At 36.4% G+C, this 19,464-nt stretch overlaps 1 protein-coding gene across 4 annotated transcripts in view; it reads right to left on the bottom strand.

The window, feature by feature from the left end:
* Positions 1–19,464, bottom strand: part of LOC145989281 (calcium-responsive transcription factor-like) — a 62,373-nt gene that overhangs the window by 24,391 nt on the left and 18,518 nt on the right. For all 4 annotated transcript variants that reach the window (XM_083124609.1, XM_083124608.1, XM_083124610.1 and 1 more), the window contains 4 exons: positions 15,959–16,090; positions 4,186–4,350; positions 3,358–3,511; positions 357–498 (listed from right to left, as the gene is read on the bottom strand). In XM_083124609.1, coding sequence (XP_082980735.1) covers positions 357–498; positions 3,358–3,511; positions 4,186–4,350; positions 15,959–16,090 — 593 coding nt within the window. The remainder of the gene's footprint in view (positions 1–356; positions 499–3,357; positions 3,512–4,185; positions 4,351–15,958; positions 16,091–19,464) is intronic.

The following is a 19,464-nucleotide window of genomic DNA, read 5'->3' as shown; positions in this document are numbered from 1 at the left end:
TAAGCAAAATTTGCCTAATAGGCATGTTAGGCATGATTAAGCAAAATAGGCACTAATCCCCCCTAAAAAGATATTTATAGGCACTATGAAAATGCATTTTCAGACTAGAAACAGCACGAAACAAACTTAAAACATTAAAGCATATGTTTTACTTACTACAAAGGAATAAAAAAGCCAAATGGGCAAAAATCCACACCCTACACATAATATATACTAAAAAGTTCCCCTTTCCTATGTCATGTATCATGGCATTATATTTGTTTTAAATGGGCATTTCTGCACTCATGGACCATCCTGTACCATCTACTTGTTGAATTTAACCAAAGTAACGCAAAGACAGTTAAAAAAACACTTACCAGTTACATTATTTGTTAGTACTAATGTTACGCCATCAATTTTGGCTTCTTTCGGATCAATATCCTTCCCAGGATGAGGTCTATACTGGGAAACAGTTACAGCAGTCTGTGATGTAGCTTCACGTAAGTTTGCTACATTTATCTGAAACAAACAAATTTAGTATGTTAGTTTTACAGATTCCTATTCAACTGTCTGCTTACATACAGAATATTACCAAGTGAGCGGCAAACACAATTTTTAGAGTGTAGACAGTTGCAGTAATCGTCCATTATTTATAGACACCATAAAAATACATAACTCGGTAACTCACAATAAGTAGCTTCAAAGGTCTGTAGTTGCCAGTGCTTCGGAAACACCCACATCCACGTTTGAAAGGCAATAGTACTTATAGCTCAGAGCTCCGGCATAGACTAATGGTTAGTTCTCTCACATTTGGTGCAAGAGATTCTAGGTTTGATCTCTGGTGGGAGCTTGAAAACTTTGCTGCTGTCCTATGAGAACAATTGGGGAACTACCTAAAAATAACAAGTTGAGGGTTCAATCTAGAAAGCCAGAACAACAGCTGAGATGGGACTCTGTGTGTTGAAAGTGTATCGGCCAAGCTGTTTGGCTGGCCTTCGCTCTCAAAGGGTTGTTGCGTCCCACAGTTTACATGTAGATGAGCTTTTACAGCTGGTATTCGTATACTAAAATCTTTCGACACTGATCTCAAATGCTTTAACACACTAATAAACAAGTGTAAAGTCCTTTACTTCATATAATATTCAAATACATAAAATTTCTTCAACAATGACGAAAATAAATGGAAAAAATTGTGTTTACAAATTTCTCATCCTGGAAAGCACAAAAACATCCATTTCCCTGACTTCTCTAGGTTTTTCATATTTTTTTTACAAAATTACTTAACTTTTCCAGTATTTTCAAGTTTGCATGAATTTTAATATTTCTATTATAACCTTTTGTGTTACAGTATTCACTGGCTTTTCCTTGTAGTTCCCATCTTTCTACACCAACAAAATCTCTGTTGCACAAGATAATTGTGTACATTCCTTCACATGAACATTCACATTCACATTGACAAGAAGAGAAAAACAAGTCAAAGTTTTTTCCTCCTTTTGTGCCCAGACAGGTTACAGGGACTAGACCAATAGTTTAAAATGGAAGATGAACCATTGTGCAATGTGCTTCCACCAGAAACTGAGACTGGAACCTGTCGATTTCAATGTGACAGCCTTACCACTACACCACCAGGGAAGAGTGTGCGATGGAGATAAGGAAAGATGGAAGTGCCACACTTCAATCTTGTCCCAACTCATAATTCTACCAGTTATTCATCATCATCCTTTCCCGCTTCCTGCCTTTGGTTGGGTCGGTCAGCATAGAAGTCTCCATTTCTTCCTGGTCTTCCACCTCTCCTCTTTTTCCACGGTGTTCCAATCTTGTCTTTTCCCGACATCTTGGTCTCCCCCCTTGGCCTTATTCCCACTCCTTGTGCATGGTAAGCTCTTACTGGTAGTCTTTCTACATCCATCCTCTTCATGTGTCCGAACCATCTCATCTGTGCCATAATCTATCCTGTCCTGAAGCTTCACCACACACACTGTCTATCGGATCTCCTCATTCCTTATTCTGTCCCTTCTAGTCTTCCCTAATATACTCCTTAAATATTTCATCTCCACTGCCTGCATCTTCCTTTTGTCTCTCTCTGTCATTGTTCAAGTCTCTGTTCTGTATGTAATTATTGGCACATAGTATGTGTTGTATATTACCTTCTTGCATTTCATAGGTACATGCCTATTCCATATTAATCTTCGAACACTTTGATATAGTCCACCACCCATTTGTCCTCGTCGGTTTACCGCCTCATCTATTATTCCACTTCTCTGAATCAAGCTTCCTAGATATTTGAAGCTCTTCCGTGTCCATCTTTATTCTTGGTTCATTTCTGGCTGTTTCTTGTTGTTATTAGCACCTCGCTTTTTTCTGCACTGAATTTCATCCCTGCTCTTCTGATTTCCTCATTCCAACTATCAAGCTGTCTCTGTACTACTTCTTCCCTGTTCCCCCCCCCCATATTACTAAGTCATCAGCAAACAACAGGGTCTTCATCTCTTCCTTTCCTATCTTCTTCCCCACCTCTTCGTTAATTGCATCCATTGTAATTATGAAGAGCAGTAGGGAAAGAGCACTTCCCTGTTTTAGTCCATTACTAATACTGAACCACTCTGTTCTTCCCACTGGTGTCTTCACACAGCTCTGGTTGGCCTTGTATGTGCTCTGCACTCTACACACTATCTCTTTTCAACTCTTTTCTCTCTTACAGCCTTCCAAATCTTTTTCTGTCCATGCTATTGTATGCCTTTGATATATCTAGGAATGCCATAATCAAATCATTTCCATACTCGTAGTGCCTTTCCTGTAATTGCCTTATGGTGAATATCACATCTACTTTTGATCTGCCTCTTCTAAATCCATACTGTTCCTCTCTCATCTTCAGCTCTATTACTTCCCTTCTTCTCTTCTCTAATATTTTCTCATATAAATTATACCAGAATAAAAATAAAATAACAAAAATCTACCCTGATATAGTTCTTTAACGCTTTCAAGAACTCTGAACTTCTTAAAGCTACTGAAAAAAAAGCAAATCTTACAACTAGAATATGAAAAAGGTAAAAGTGCTCCCCTGTGCTTAGCACCACGCCATGAAGGTGTATAAGGGGTGTGGGGGTAACGCCCCACACTTTCCTGATCTGGTTGTGAGTGAAGGTGATGTGATCAGCATCATGCCCCTGACTGCCTTTACACCACAGGGATTCCCCCAGGTACCCATGTCATTCGATGCTGGGTGGGCACCGGGGCCGCTTCCAACGTTAGAAAAGTTCCTGGATTTGAACCAGCTGGGGATCGAACCTGGGACCTTTAGCATGGTAGTCAGACACCGACTGCGCCACCGCGGCCACACAACTAGAATATGCAAACCATTAAATTTCTAATACTTACATTGTCCACAAGTATTGGAAGAGCACCGTACTGGATTTCTTTAATAGTTCGATATACATGATTTTGAATATCATGGATCGTTGGATAATAAGTGCGGTCATGTCGCTCTGGCAACTCAACAACAGAATCAACCAACTTTGCTTCAACAAGCTTTCTGGAAAGAGACAAATTCTTCTGAGTTGCAATTTGATTACAGATACAATACATAGTTTTAGCACTCAAATTTCAATTTTTTACTTTTCAATCAGTTCTTACATTGTTTGATTCATCAAAGGTGTATTATTTTACATTCTAGCAACTTTTCCTTTTATTTTATGGGCTCCCCAGTCATTTTGCAAGATCAAATTACCTTACCTTTCGAGGTATTTGAATATAACTTTCCAGATTACTCTATAATGATTTAACATAATAATAAATAATGTGTTATGTCTTCAATTTTGCAGTTTAATAAAATGACTAAATTTTAATCATCATCATTGAAAATAAATTATGAAAAATAAAACACATCTTTTCAAACAAAACAAAAAATAATGTGTTTTCAGTTTCCAATCCTGAAACCAATTACCCTGTTTTTTTAAGGTTACTGAATGATTATACAAAGTTTTACAAAAGGTTGTCAGAGCATGATTACATATGGCTGAGATTCAGAATATGTGGGGACTTACACCCACACCCCCTGTGTGTCTTCACAGCAAGGATGCACATGGGATAGTTTAATTTCCCCTTAATTAATTAAAAAAAAAACTCTTTAGGTTCATTGAGCAGATTTGCAACCCTCAAGGCTTAATGAATGTTGAGGTACCAACCGAATAAAATCATTTCACCTACCGAAGATGCTTCCTTATATTTATTACTTGGGTCTCCCCATTCTGGACAAGATTTTGAACTGCCTCAGCCAACACAGGATGCATTTGTGACTTTTCTACCTCCACTGGGTATTCTTTAAGATCATGATACTCATGAGCTGTGCTTGTGGGGAGCTGGACATACCACCTGGAAATTAACAATCAGAAAATTAATACAATTGCAATGATTTACTACTGCAGACATTTTAATACATAGAGGCACATATTTTTGGTAAATAAAAAAAGCAAAATTTCGGTACAAAAACAGTCAAAATTTCGGTGTTATAGCAGTGAAAAAAACGGATCAAAAGCAGCATGTAAAATGATATTTTGGTTTTAAAATTGTGAACATAATCCAAAATTTGATTTAAAAACGGCACTTATTACAAAATAAACATAACCTTTCTAATAGCACATTTATATAGTTACCAGAGTATTAAGTTTATCCCTGTATAAAGGGGTCCATTCTTGCTTCTCAAATATTTCCAGCAGAATTAATCTATTTTCCGTGAATTGCATAGCTCACAGGATAATTCAAACTTCAGAAAATGTCGTGTCTGTAAATAAACTCTAAATTTCATGTAAAAGAGTCTACTTCGCATTTTGCAGTTCATTTCGTGACAAAACAGGATAGGAAAATGCACCTCACATCTTTCAGAAACATTAAAAATTAACATTAGAATGTGTTATTTCACATTTCGTTTTTTTCGTCAAAAACAAAATATGCATGCCCCTAATTGTATTAATAATACAATTGCAATGATCCACTACTGCAGACATTATTGCTCAACTTAATTTTAAGAATGCAATATTACTTGGACATTATCCATTATTTAATGCTTCTAGTACTTGCGCATATTCTAAAAACACCATTACAAGAGACTGCTACTTCTCTCCTCTTCAGGTTAAGAATCTATTCTTGAAATTGGAGGAGAAAAAACCTAGGACAGAGCTGTGATTTTTACCACACATCCAGTGTGCTAACAAACTACTACCCCACTCCACAAAAAACAGTTGATTTTCTCTGACTTTTCCAGGTCAGTGGGAACTCTGCAATGATTCATCCATGTCAGCCCAGGGTTCTGAGACGTCCGACTTCATATCATGCTATATTGACTACTCCACCATGGAGGCTTGGAGATACTTTTTAGATCACGTTTATGTCATATCTGAAATGCATAGCCAGTCCAGTGTTGGTATGATTTTTCTTAGCATCAACTAGTTGCAGTTGGTTTCAAATCATTTTCCTATGAAAATGAGAGCTTCTTTACAACTTGTTTTGGGCACATTAATGTAACACTGCAGTTTTCCATTCCATGAGACAGGAATGACAATAACATTCCCTACCTCTTTGATCATGTCACAGAGCGACTAGAACCTAGTTCAATCCTAACAAAAGGAAATAGTAAAAAATCAAAGGAAAAGTATCATTTGAAGAGTCAGGCAAGTCAATTTTCTGTCGTAAGCGAGGTAGTGGCATCATTTCCTCCTGTGTGGGTGTTGTACTGTACTTTATATCATGCATTCTTTCATTTGACACTTCAATTCATCAAAGCATATGTTTTTTGTACCTTTTCATTTCCATATCGAGCAACGTTTTCCAATTAAAAGTTCATTTTTCCGGAGTTTGGCGAGTTGATTTAACTGCCCCCCCCCCTTTTCCTTCATTTGAAAAAAAATATTAGTCAATTTTTAGTATGTGAACCATTTTTAATGACACAACTGTAATAATGTACAAGGACTATACACGTACCTTTTCAATATTTCAAACCGGCTTGGATTAAAAGGATTAAATGTACATGGGTTAAAAAAAAGGTAAATAAAAATTACGGGTAAAAATAAAATATTTATTGTATGTACGCATTGCTTGCACGTTTACCACGATTGGTAAAGAAAGTCTTCATGAATTAAGTAATAATAATGGTATAAGATTGATTACTTTTGCAACCTCAAAGAATTTAATTGTGAAAAGTACCACTTTTAAACATAAAGATATCCATAAATATACCTGGTCTTCTCCAGATGGTAAAACTCATAATCAGATAGATCATATTCTCATTGATAAGAGAAGGCATACTAGTATAATTGACGTTCGTACACATAGAGGTGCTGACTGTGCCAGTGACCATTATTTAGTAATTGCTAAATTAAGAGAAAGACTCTCAGTGATAAATCATAAGCAACAAAATCTAAAAGTTCTAAAATTTGATACAGGAAAGTTTACTGATGAAAGAATTAAGAAAGATTACCAAATTAAACTGTCAAATAGATTTGATGTTTTGCAGGATTTAAATGATGATGAAAATATAAATTAAACAGAATTGGGAGCACATACGTAATGCAATAGAATCAGCAGCTAAAGAAAGTATAGGATACCATAAACCAAGAAAAAGTAAGCCATGGTTTGATAATGAATGTCATAATCTAATAGAAATAAGAAATCAGGCTAGACTTAGGTGGTTAAATAACTCTGATGATACAAATCTAAACAATTATAATAGAATAAAGCGAGAAGTTAACCGCACGTTTAGAAGTAAAAAAAGAGATTACTTGAAAAGCAAAATTAACGAAATTGAAACAAACAGCAAAAATAATAGAAAGGGGTGGCAACCTAAAGTAAACTTGATAAAAGATAAAGACCGTGATTTTCTAGCTGAACCAAGCGATATTCTAAATAGATGGAAGAACTACTTTAATGACCTTTTAAATGTCCATGTAGGAGATAAATCAGAAGTAAATTAAGTACACACAGCAGAACCTTTAGTTCCAGAACCTAACTTGACTGAAGTTAATGATGCTATTAAAAGGATAAAGAATAACAAAGCACCTGGCATTGATTTAATACCAGCTGAGTTAATTAAATATGGTGGAAATTCATTAATATGTCAAATTCATAAATTAATTTGTTTAATATGGAATAAAGAAGAAATCCCTCAACAGTGGAAAGAATCCATAATTGTTCCTGTGTTTAAAAAAGGTGATAAAATGAACTGCAATAATTACCGTGGAATTCCTCTACTCTCAACAACATATAAAATATTATCTAACATTCTTTTAACAAGACTATCCCCATATGCTAATGAAATTATAGGTGATTATTAGAGGCACATATTTGTGGTAAATAAAAAAGCAAAATATCGGTACAAAAACCGAGTCAATTTCGGGTTCAAAAGCGGTAAATAAAATCTCATATCGGTGTTATAGCGGTGAATAGATCAGAGTTCCTAACGGTAAAAAAAAACATAATGGTAACAGTATTGTATGGGCAAAACACCTCTCACTCGTTTATTTTGGCATTGTTAACATTCCTACTTACATATCCTGCATTGCGAAAGATTCTTGAAGGTCGCCTTTTGCATTTATCACATTAACAGTAATTATTGTTCTTGCTTTCTTCGCTTCCGTAACACACAATATGGCGTGCTCTGCCTGAGATGCATTGTGCATCATCAGTGGGTATGCAGTGTTTCCAACCTTCTTCACTGAAAATTACTTACTATGGACGGATTTTTTTTTCAATTTTAACTATGCTTGCCTAACCTAACCCAACCTCACTGGAAATAGTTCGTGGAGCTATCCGCGAATGGTATGTGGGGCTACCCCAGAAACCATTCACGGATAGCCCCACGAACCATTTCCAGTTAGGTTAGGTTGTTAGGCAAGCATAGTTAAGGTGAACATAATTTAAAAAACTTGTTCCAAAACAACGAAAACAATGGCATGGTTGGAAACACTGACAGGGAGTTACATCATGAAACGTACGCACCAACCGGTACACATAGAGGAAGCAAATAAGAGGAACATCTATTGTGCGTCTGAGACATATTTTTCTTGAAAAACACATGAATTCCCAGTAACACAGATTCCACGACGAAAGAAAACACCTCCACGGACCTTCAACATGCTACAGAAACTCATTTCCGTAAGTAGTTTCGCCTGTAAAAATAAATAAATACGTTGTGCCCATACGACACTTACCAAAATAACTTCATTTAATATTCAAAATGAAATTGGTCATGCTCAGAGTTACATATCAGAATTGCAGATGCTAAGCGTTAGTTATTAAAACTTCCCAGATTAAAAAAAAAAAGTACAGAATATATTATTCAAAATGAAATTGTCCATGCAAAGTTTATTTGTCTAAAAAAATATAATATTTATTATTCACCATAAAATTTGTCCACATTAACAGTTACATAAAGAAAATTTCTTTATATTTAAGAAACACTACATTTATTACAAAGTAAAAGTATGGCTAACAGGTATACGAGAGCCTCCTTGATGTAAAAAAAATTCATTCATTATTCACAAAATAACTTGTGGTAATATATAAAATCATTCAAATTATTTAACAAAAGAAAAATAATCATTCTCCAGAATAAAATTTGTCCACATTAATAGTTACAAAAAAAGCATCTTTGACAGGGAAAAAACATGTATATATTGCTCACAATAAAATTGTTGATCCTAATGGAGATCTTGGGTGAAATAAAGTGATGTGAAAAGCTCCAGGTTTTCTGGCTTCAAAGTTGTCCGCCTATCTGAATGTACACACCCATATGCAGAAAATGCACGTTCGCAATCGACATTGGAGACAGGTACCCAAATGGCCCTTATGGAGGCAAAAGCAAATTCTGGATGATCATCCGTAAGTGCCTTCAGGATGTCTATTGTTTCCACATTGTGCCCTGCCTGTACATCTTTAACGCTATTTTGCAAAGCTGCATAGCCACTAAGAAAATTCTCTTTTTTTACATTACTGAAGAATGGAACTTCTTGCAAAGATGTAATAATAATTATGTAGTGAAGTATTTGATGATTTTGCATTTTTGTTCTAAAAAGGTTGAAAAATTGTTCAAATATATAAACGTCCATAGTAAAATAATTAAAAAACCAAAGATTTCTTATATTTTTCATTACATTTTAGGGACAGGTAATTTACTTTGTGAAAGTAGGGAGGAATTTTTCGATGTACAAGTGATTACTAGCATACAACAGATTTACTGCAAAAAGTGGTTGGAATTTGCATTTTCAACAATACAGAAATTACTTGGTAACAGTTTCATACATCGGAGACATATTTCTTCAATTTTACACAAGGAACTACTTACGGAAATGAGTTTCTCCAAGGTTTACAACGTTCGTTGAGGTATTTTCCCTAATCGTGGAATATATTTGACCGGAAAATGATGTATTTTTCAAGAGAAATATCTCACAAACGCAAAATCGCCATTGCTTTCATTTGCTTGCCTTACGACAACCGGATGCTGCGTACGTTTGATGACATAAGCCCCTGTCAGTGTTTCAACCCCCCCCTTTTTTTTTACTATGCTTGCCTAACATAACCAAACCTAACCTTATCAAAAATGGTCCGTGGGGCTATCGGTCAGCTACCGTGCATAATGGTTTGTGGGGCTATTCGTGTATGGTTCATGGGGCTATACGTCAGCTACCCGTGCATAATGTATAATTTCCACTGGTGACGAACATGACAGTAGGTAATTTTTGATGCAGAAGGTTGAAACACTCCATAGCCACAACATGAGTTAAGATGTGCCCACCATATTGTGTTTTCCGGAAGCGAAGAAAGGAATAAAAAAAGCACTCAGAATGTAAAAAATTGAGATTGTTTCCTGTAAAAAGCATAATGGCACCTTGAACTATGTTCCGCAATACACAATTGGTAAGTACGAACCATGAAAAACACAAAAAATCCGATTTTAATGTGTCTCCGATCTATGAAACTGTTACCAATTATTTTGCAATTCTAAATTCCATTTGCAAGAACCAGTGCAGCTTAAGGAATGGGGGGGGGGGGGGCATCCTGACCTGATTGAAGAAAATTTAAACATTTTCAACTGACATCCATTAAATTGCTCTCTACAATTAACTTGCTGTTACTTGTTAAGGCATCAATGAGGAATTTTTTCTAAAAAATTATTTGTCACTTTAAGGAAAAAGTTACCATCTTTAGATAAATGCATTGTAGCAATTATGATAGTAATAAATTTGGAATAAAATTTGCTTACATTATTAGTATGCAATAGTTATTCTTTCTTAATAATTATAACTGTGGATCCAATTTTCACAATAAACCATGGCTGGAATTTCTTCACATCACTTCCCTCCGTTCCTCATCCTCTCTAATCTTAGAATACATTAAAAAAAAAGGAATGATAATGCAATCGCACATGTGTGGTTTATTTTTCTAATCTCAGAATGTACCAAATGAAGCAATGATGTTGCAATCGCACATGTGGAGTTTATCTTTCGGTAACACTTTACTATACCGGAGACGGATTTCTTCAAATTGACAGGAGAAAGTACTTACGCAAATCATTTTCTGTAGCGTTGTTGATGTTCGGGAATGTAGTTTTGATCTATTTTAATGCGAATGCATGTGGTTTTCTACGAAAATCTATTTCCGATGCGGTATTGCTGCTGCGGCTACGATGTTGTCCGTATATGCTAAATTGAACGAAAGGAGTGCTAATGGAACCGAACCTAACAGGCCTAACCTAACCTAGTAGGCATACCTCGTCCCCGTGATGGTTCGTGGGGCTATTGTGAATTTTTGGGCTAACGTCAAACGATTTTTGGGGCAACCTCTGGATGGTTTGTGGAAAATAAGGAACAACAGTAAGTACTCGTTAATGTAAGAAATAGACATTATTTTCGTTATAAATTCATTATTTCACCTAAAGAAATGTTCCGCAATGCAGAAGAGTACATTAGCAATGTAAAAAATTGCAAAATAAATCATTGATAGGTGTCTCTGCTATAGTAAAGTAGTACCCATTTTTTTAGTAGTCAGCCCTCATTTTGCCATCTTTTCCTGCATTTGATGTTCTCATTCGTGCCAAAGGGGGTTATAACCCCCACCAACCCCCATTGGACACGAATGAAAAATGCACAAAAGGAACGAAGTAAAGAACAAAATAATTTTCCACTCTCATATATTTACTGGAGTCACATAGTGGTTTGGATACCACTAAAAACCAGTTCCGATTAGCCCATCTGTGCACAAAGTGGGCTTAAAACAAAACTCAAACAAGGAAAATTTTGTATATTTACAATTTATTCTTGGTTGGTTGGCCGCGGTGGCTCAGTCGGTAACGCGTCTGACTACCATGCTAAAGGTCGCGGGTTCGATCCCCGGCCGGTTCAAATCCGGGAACTTTTCTAACGGTGGAAGCGGCCCCGGCGCCTACCCAGCGTCGAATAACATGGGTACCTGGGGGAAACCCTGGGGGGTAAAGGCGGTCAGGGGCGTGATGCTGATCACATCACCCCCACTCACGACCGGATCAAGAAAGTGTGGGGCGTTACCCCCACACCCCCTATACGCCTTCATGGCGTGGTGCTATGCACAGGGGAGCACTTTACCTTTTTTACAATTTATTCTTACCGTGACAAGTACCTTCAAATAAACAGGACTGACAAACAATAAAGAAATCAGAGATACGTTATTACGAAGCTAAAATACATGAAGTCACATGTTAAAAAAAGCTTTTATGAAAAATTAACGGGAAATCCGTAAAACCATGCTGCTTTGTGACACAATCAGAAAATTCGATCGCATCAAGCTGCATGAAAGACGTTATTCATGATGCGTAGTTTTCCTTCAAATGAAAATGATTGACAACGCATAATAAAAAGATAAATGCATTTTGTTATTACAAATCGCGATATATTTGAAGAACATTTTAAATGAACAAAATGTTCTCCGAGGTGACAAAATTGTGGAAAAATCAGAAAACCCATGCTTTTTGTGACGCTGCAACATCAGAAAAACTGATCGTAGGAACCCGCGGGAATGACGTCATGCTATGATATGTATGTTAGGCGAAGAAAACAAGCCTTTTTTAAAAAAAATAAAAATAGCACATCCTACAATTGGTAACAAAGTTTAAACTTAGTGCGCACATGACTTCTTGTATTTTTGCTGCTGATCGTAACACTTTCTACTACATCGTAATATACAAAATGCATATCGTAAGATCTTTTTGCGGCTAAATACATCGATCTTCCACCTTACTACATTTTATTTTTCTTCATGCTAACGAGTAATTTTAAATTTGCATTCGTTTCTTCATGGAAAAAAAAACACTCCAAATAAAATATTTCGTGATTCCATCAAATACGAAATATGGATTCTCCTAAATATATTTTACTTCACGAGACACAATATCCAATAAGAATCAGGAATGATTACGATTAAGTAAATAAATGGACACGAAAGCTTGTACTCACCAGTGATGTATCGATTCATCCACGTGCGTAATCCAGGGTCATCGAGCTTTTCCAAAGGAATATTTGCGTGAACGAAGGCATTCACTGTCGACATAATGAAGTCTTCTTTGTCCTTCTTAATTTGTTTCGCATTATGTGCCAATTCTCCAAGAGATACTTGTCGCTTTGTTGGTGAAACGCTCTTGTTCGCAGTCTTCTTGTTTTTCACATGTGAGGCACTTTCACGAATATGTTTTATGCACGAATCTTTACGTTTCCAGTCAATTCGAACATTACAAAATTTGCACACCATTATCCGTTTTACTTTATCAAAAATATAAAAGCCTTCATGAGCAAATTCACGCTCCCGATCAAACACAGTCACGGCTTTCGGCATGGTATTTTCTTACGCTACCAAATCTCGCAGAACAATAACAACACATTCACGCTACTCGCAAGATTATGAATGAAATGAACGAGAGGGGGTGAGGAGAATGGTTCGAGGTTTCTTGGAGTGGCGTCGTGTATGAGGGCCAATCATAATGGACCACATTATCCAGTGCACTCAAGATTTGGACCAATGAGAGTTGGCATCTTAAACTCTTCTTAGAGAACGAAGAAAAGACAAAATGGCGGAAGCAAAAATAATAGTTTTAACACGAAAAACATGCGATTTTTTATTAAAAAACAATATTTCGTTAATAAACTATTAATTTCGTGTAAAACGTTTCATTTCGCGTTTTCCCGTTCATTTCGCGTTATTTCGCGAATAAAAATGGCTGAAAAACATACACACGTGTTTAGAAAAATAATGAAAATAACTTCTAGGCACCCAATAAAATATTTCGTGTTTTCGTCATAAACGAAATATGCATGCCCCTAGTGATTATCAATGTGGATTTAAACGTAACAGATCAACTACAGATCAAATTTTTCACATCAGACAGACACTTAAAAAAAAGTGGGAATATAATCAAAATGTCCATCAGCTATTCATTGATTTCAAAAAAGCATATGATTCGGTCAAAAGAGATAAATTATATAATATATTAGTAGAGTTTGGAATACCTAAGAAGCTTGTTAGTATGATAAAAATATGCACCAGTGAAACAGAAAAGTAAAATTCGTGTGGGTATTAATATGTCTGACAAATTTACAATTCATGATGGGTTAAAACAAGGAGATGCATTATCTCCATTGCTCTTTAATTTTGCCTTAGAATATGCTGTTAAGAAGGTAAAAGAAACTAAAGAAGGACTAAAATTAAATGGTGTGACTCAGTTGTTAGCATATGCAAATGATGTAGACTTACTGGGGGATGATGTGAATACAATTAAGAATAATGCTAAAATATTTTTCAAAACTGTTTAAGAGATAGGTTTGGAAGTTAACAAAGAGAAAACTAAATATATGCTTACAGGCCGAAACCAGGTGTTAGGTAATAATCAAAATCTAATTATTGATAACAACTCGTTTGAACCAGTTTCCAAATTCAAATACTTAGGAGTAATATTAACAAATGAAAATTATATTAAAGAGGAAATAAAAAGTAGGCTTAATTCAGGAAATGCATGTTATTTCTCTCTTCATACACTTTTGTCTTCTCGTTTAATATCTAAGAAACTAAAAGTTAAAATATACAAAACAGTAATTTTGCCTGTAGTATTATATGGATGTGAAACTTGGTCCCTTACATTGAAAGAGGAACATAAATTGAGAGTATTTGAAAATAAGATCCTTAGGAAAATCTTTGGACCTAAAAGGGATGAGGAGACAGGTGAGTGGAGAAGGTTACATAATTTAGAACTACATAATTTGTATTCATGTCCAGATATTATTAGAATAATTAAATCAAGAAGACTTAGGTGGGCAGGCCATGTGGCACGAATGGGAGAGGAAAGAGGAGTTTACAGGATTCTTGTTGGGAAACCTGATGGTAAGAGACCTGTAGGAAGGCCAAGACGAAGATGGAGGGACAACGTTGAGATGGACCTAAGGGAAATCGGTAGGGATGGAAAAGAGTATATAGATCTTGCTCAAGATAGGGAAAGATGGAAGGCCTGTGTTGCTGCAGCCATGAACCTTCGGGTTTAAGAAGGCTAGGGAGTTAGTTAGTTTACGCATTGCTTGCATTGTAGAATTATTTCTCTTGTAGTCTACAGTTATTACAAGCATAAAAACACAGTTTTTCTTTGTGACATTTCAGGAGAACATTTCAAGAGTGTGCTACTTCTCTCAAGTCACAAGAACACAATAAACCAAATCAAGAAACAAGTCACAAGAAAACTAAAGGAAAAGAGAAATGCGGAAATCACATCATCGAAGAGAAGCATTTGATTAAAAAGAGAAGGTTTTTAAAAAAAGTGATGGGAAACATAGATTTGAAAGTCTGGGAAGCTTCATTCAAGACAAGAGTGCATCGATCAACTTACTTCCACATTTGGCGATGAAGCCCCATCCTTTGCCACTGTGAAACGTTGGTATAACGAATTTAATCATGGCCGCCATTCGCTCACCGACGAGATTCGCGAAGGTCGTCCAAAATCAGTTGCTGTTCAAGAAAACAGCAGTCGACTGTACGGGTGTTTCAAGATGAACCCAATCCAACAAAAGTTGTTTGCGCTCGAGCACATCGAAACAAATGGTTGCCTGTTTTTTCGGGAAAACTGGTTATGTGACAAGTGTGCCTTTAGAGGAACGTAGAACGGTCAACTCTGAATGGTACACAACAATTTGTTTGCCAGAGGTCTTCGGTCAAGTACGGAAAACAAACAAATGCCGTCGGATCATTCTTCATCAAGACAATGCCAGCTGTCCCACATCTCGTCTAACAACCGACTTTATGAACAGTCAAAAAATCGAATTGATGGGTCATCTGCCGTACAGTCCTGATTTGGCACCCAATGACTTCTTCTTGTTCCCGAATGTCAAGAATAAATTGCGTGGACAACGATTTTCGTCGGCAGAAGATGCCGTTGATGCGTTCAAAAACCATATTATGGAGGTGTCTCAAGAAGATTGGAAAAACTGCTTTGACAAAAGGTTCGAACGAATGCAAAAGTGTATTGACCATAAAGGAGAATAGTTCGAAAAACAATAAAGCAGTTTTCAATGCCAAATTCCTGTTTTTTCATTGTTAGGCTCAAAATATAAATAGTGACCCTCGTACCACAGTCATCTGTCATCAAGTATAATGTAATTTTTATTCTTAACTTTTACCTTGTTCTACCCCATGTGCATTTAATCCTCTTCCCTTCCCTGATGAAGACCCAAGGTGGGTTTGAAAATTCGGATATATTTAAAAAAAACTACATCTCTAGATAATATACTCTGTATATTTTTACGATGTTAATGGCAGTTGGTGTACGATTTTTCCTTTCTACAACTGTAAGACAAATATAATTCTAGAATTCATGCTTGAAAAAGAGGATAGGAGGTATGATAATTGCATCAAAGAAATGAACTGCAAGCAAATCTCTTGATCAAAAAAGCAAACTAAGAAATTACAACTAAAAGAAACTGACCTCTCTTCTCCTCCCTGGTAACCACTGGCTTTCACAGCAATGAAGGCTTGAGCCATTTCATCTCTAACTTTCTTCCCTGATGACAATAGGACCCTGTACTTTGGGAACTTCTTTACTTTCTTGATATAGATTCTGCAAAACAATGTTACAGCATACTATATTACCTCAAACAATAGGTAAAAGCAAATTCCAGTCCAGTAAACGTAAGTGCTGATTTAAAATCAAAGAAAATTATTTATTTTCTTTATAGATGTGCTTAGATTTTGTTACCACACATCAAGTGCTTAATAATTTTAGTAGGGAGTATAGACATACACATTTATTTGTGGTAAAGACAAGATGAAAACTTCTGTACAAAATCTGACTATACTGTATATGGATTCAAAGTGGTGTATATAAAGTAACAATGTAATGGTAAATAAATCTACACTTATTATGCAAACTAAATACTTCCACTCTACGCACATTCATAGCTTTCACCAATGTGATATGGATGGTTGCGTAACATGGTGTCTGATACAAAAATCTATGCTTAAAATGAACATTGCAAGGAGGGTCCCCATATTACACTTTTCTTTAAGGTTCTGGGAAATTTTCTGCAACTGCGTAATTATCATAAATATCTCACCTGTCAGCAAAGGCCAAAAATGCTGCAAATCATGAAACAAAAATGGCCAGCATTTTTAAACAAAGTCAAGTTTTAGAAAAATAATGCCTGTTTTGAACTACCCTTGCATAGTGTTACAACAACAAAAATATGACTCTTTATAAAACAGTCAAGTAACGAGTGCTGGACCATTCAGTATGGATTGACCCTATAGTTCTGAGTGGCTACAAACAAGCAGAAATGAAATTCCCTGACTTTTCCAGGTTTTCCAGGACAAAATTTACATTTTTCCATGACAATTACAAACTAAACTAAATCGATGTTTTTGCAAATAGAAATAATAACCTCATACAGATCCACGTATGGTTTTGTTAAGTACCAATATTATCTTCTATGAAATTGACTCAATTTCTCTATTCTCTATGATTTGAATTCAAACTGCAAAATAGTGAATTTGGAAAATTATTACAATTCACAAGCTAGGGAAGGATTACGGAATTTTGTCATACGCAGTAAGTTTAAAGTAAAATACTTGATTATTTTTAAAGTTGCGACTAAATGAGATAAGAGTGAAGATTGATCTATTAAGAAATACAATTTCTAATTTATCAGTCTCCTTATACATTCTCGGTATTATATGTTGAAATTTCCACTGAGGTTTGGAACCCTCTGCTTGCAAGAACCATGAGTGCGGACTCATTTCTCAATGCATTCGCGTTCAGTTGGTGTTTTAAGTCCACTTTATGCACAGTAAGGCTAATCGGGACTGGACCTACAGTTTAAAGTGGGATCCGAACCACTTGTGCTTCCACCGGGTATCGAACCTGGGACCCCTTCATTACAAGGCAATGACGCTACTACTGCGCCATGGGGGAGGCCTATTTCTCAATGCATGAAGCTCTCTTCTCTGTAAAGCAAACAACTTAACTCTTGCATATAAGTGAAACAACTGAATCGAACAAAATAAAGTGTCATATTTCCTTAGATTATCAATGGGATTTCTGCTTCAGTACAGTATATCCAAGTGAAGTACTGTGAAACTGACAACATGCAGTTATACCTTTAATGCTGCCGAAAAGGGTATGTAGGTATTATAAATTTAACGCAAGGAATTTATAGAATTGCATTGTATAGGTACCTGATTTAGCTAAACATACATTAAAACAGGAACACTCTAATAATAAAAGCTTCTGAAAGTTCATATATACGAGGGGCATCCTGAAAAAGCTCCAATGGTGCCTATACGCAGCACTGGTGGTCAGAGATAGACACACACCCATGCAGGCAGGAAGAAGTGGCATGTAGCTGTAATCTGGTACAGTTGCAATGCAGCCGTTTTAGGACAGTTCTAGGTTAAAGATTGCAGCTGTCATACAGTCTCCCACCGAGCCTAGCCTACAATGCACACTCAGAATTTGGCACAGAGCCACAGGCAATTGTGTGAGGTGTGAGTGATAGTATGGTCAGACGATGGTGCAGACAATTCACGGAAGGCCAATCGAATGTGCACAACCCCATACAGCTGAGTACCCACGGGCCCTTTGCATCACTTCAGGTGAGAGATCTTGGACCACTCCCTGTACAGCACTGGCCTTGAATGTACTGACTTTCATCTCTTTGTTTAACTGAAGAGGTTTCAGGCAGGGAAAGGATTTGACAGCTACACTGCGGTAGAGATAGTTCCAGTCTTTGCTGTCAGACACATACACCATGGGCATACAAAATTTAGTGCCTTGCTACGACAAATGCCAGAATAATGGTGGTGATTATGCTGAAAATTAGGTTAAGACTCACTGTTACTAATGCAATAAATTACGTACAACTGATATTCATGTTTTATTTATGCCTAATCGGTAGGGACCTTGATATTTTTTTTTTTCAAATTGGTGTATTTTCTTATTTTTTATTTTTTACTATACGGTGTTATTTTTCTCAAAATTCACATTTTCATTTTAGCGCATTTTCTGGCAAATATCTGAAATTATTCCCTCATGGTGTTTTTAAACTACTGCTTCAAATTGTAAGTCACATGGCTTACGCCTCTTCGTGAGAGTTTGGTATCTTGAAAGTTCTTTTGGGAAAGTTATTTTCCATAACCCTTTTTTTAAATTTAAGGTAAGGATTTTAGATAATGGAATTTTCCCCGTATATACTGAAGGGTGCATAATGACCATAAGTGGCAACGCAAATTAAAATCAATCAATCTCACGTGACAGATACCGATATATTATGGCACCAAAAATTGGCATTATCTTTTTTTGACTTGTCAGTATTACGTTTCCCAAAATTCGCGTTTTTGTTTTAGAACATTTATCTGCCAAATATACCGAAACTTAATACTCCATTGTGCTTTTAAACGATTATTTTAAATTCTAGATCACATGGTCTAGGTATTTTCGTGACAGTTTGATATGTTGGAACAGATTTTTGAGGAAGTAAAAGTAAAGTGCTCCCCTGAAGTTTTCCATGAAGGTGCATAAGGGTGTGGAGTTAGGGCCCCACACTTTCATGATCACGGCTAAAGGTGGGGGTGATGTGATCAGCACCACGCTCCTAGCTACCTTGATCCCTCAAAGTTTCCTCAAGGTACCAGCTTCATATGATGCTGGGTGGGTGCCAGAGCAGTTTGAATAGGTGGAAAACATCCCGGTTCTCCCCCGTAGGGGATCGACCCCGGGTCTCTTGCATAGTAGTCAGACGCCCTAACGACTGAGTTCCATTATTACTCGCTCGACAAATGCCGATGGTGCGCACTTAGCTTGGTAATTCAAAACATATGTCGTGCGACAAATACGAAAATGTGGCTCTCGTGTGATGGTAAATATGCACTCGATCTCCTGTTAGAACCCTGCCACTTTGCTCTGTGATGCAAATGGTTTTGATAAAGTTGAAAAAATCG

This window comes from Lepisma saccharinum, chromosome 6 (genome assembly GCF_977018435.1).
Source record: "Lepisma saccharinum chromosome 6, izLepSacc3.1, whole genome shotgun sequence".
NCBI classification, from domain to species: Eukaryota; Metazoa; Arthropoda; class Insecta; order Zygentoma; family Lepismatidae; genus Lepisma; species Lepisma saccharinum.
Note: the sequence above shows the minus strand (reverse complement) of the source record. Positions and strands in the feature narration are given on the sequence as shown.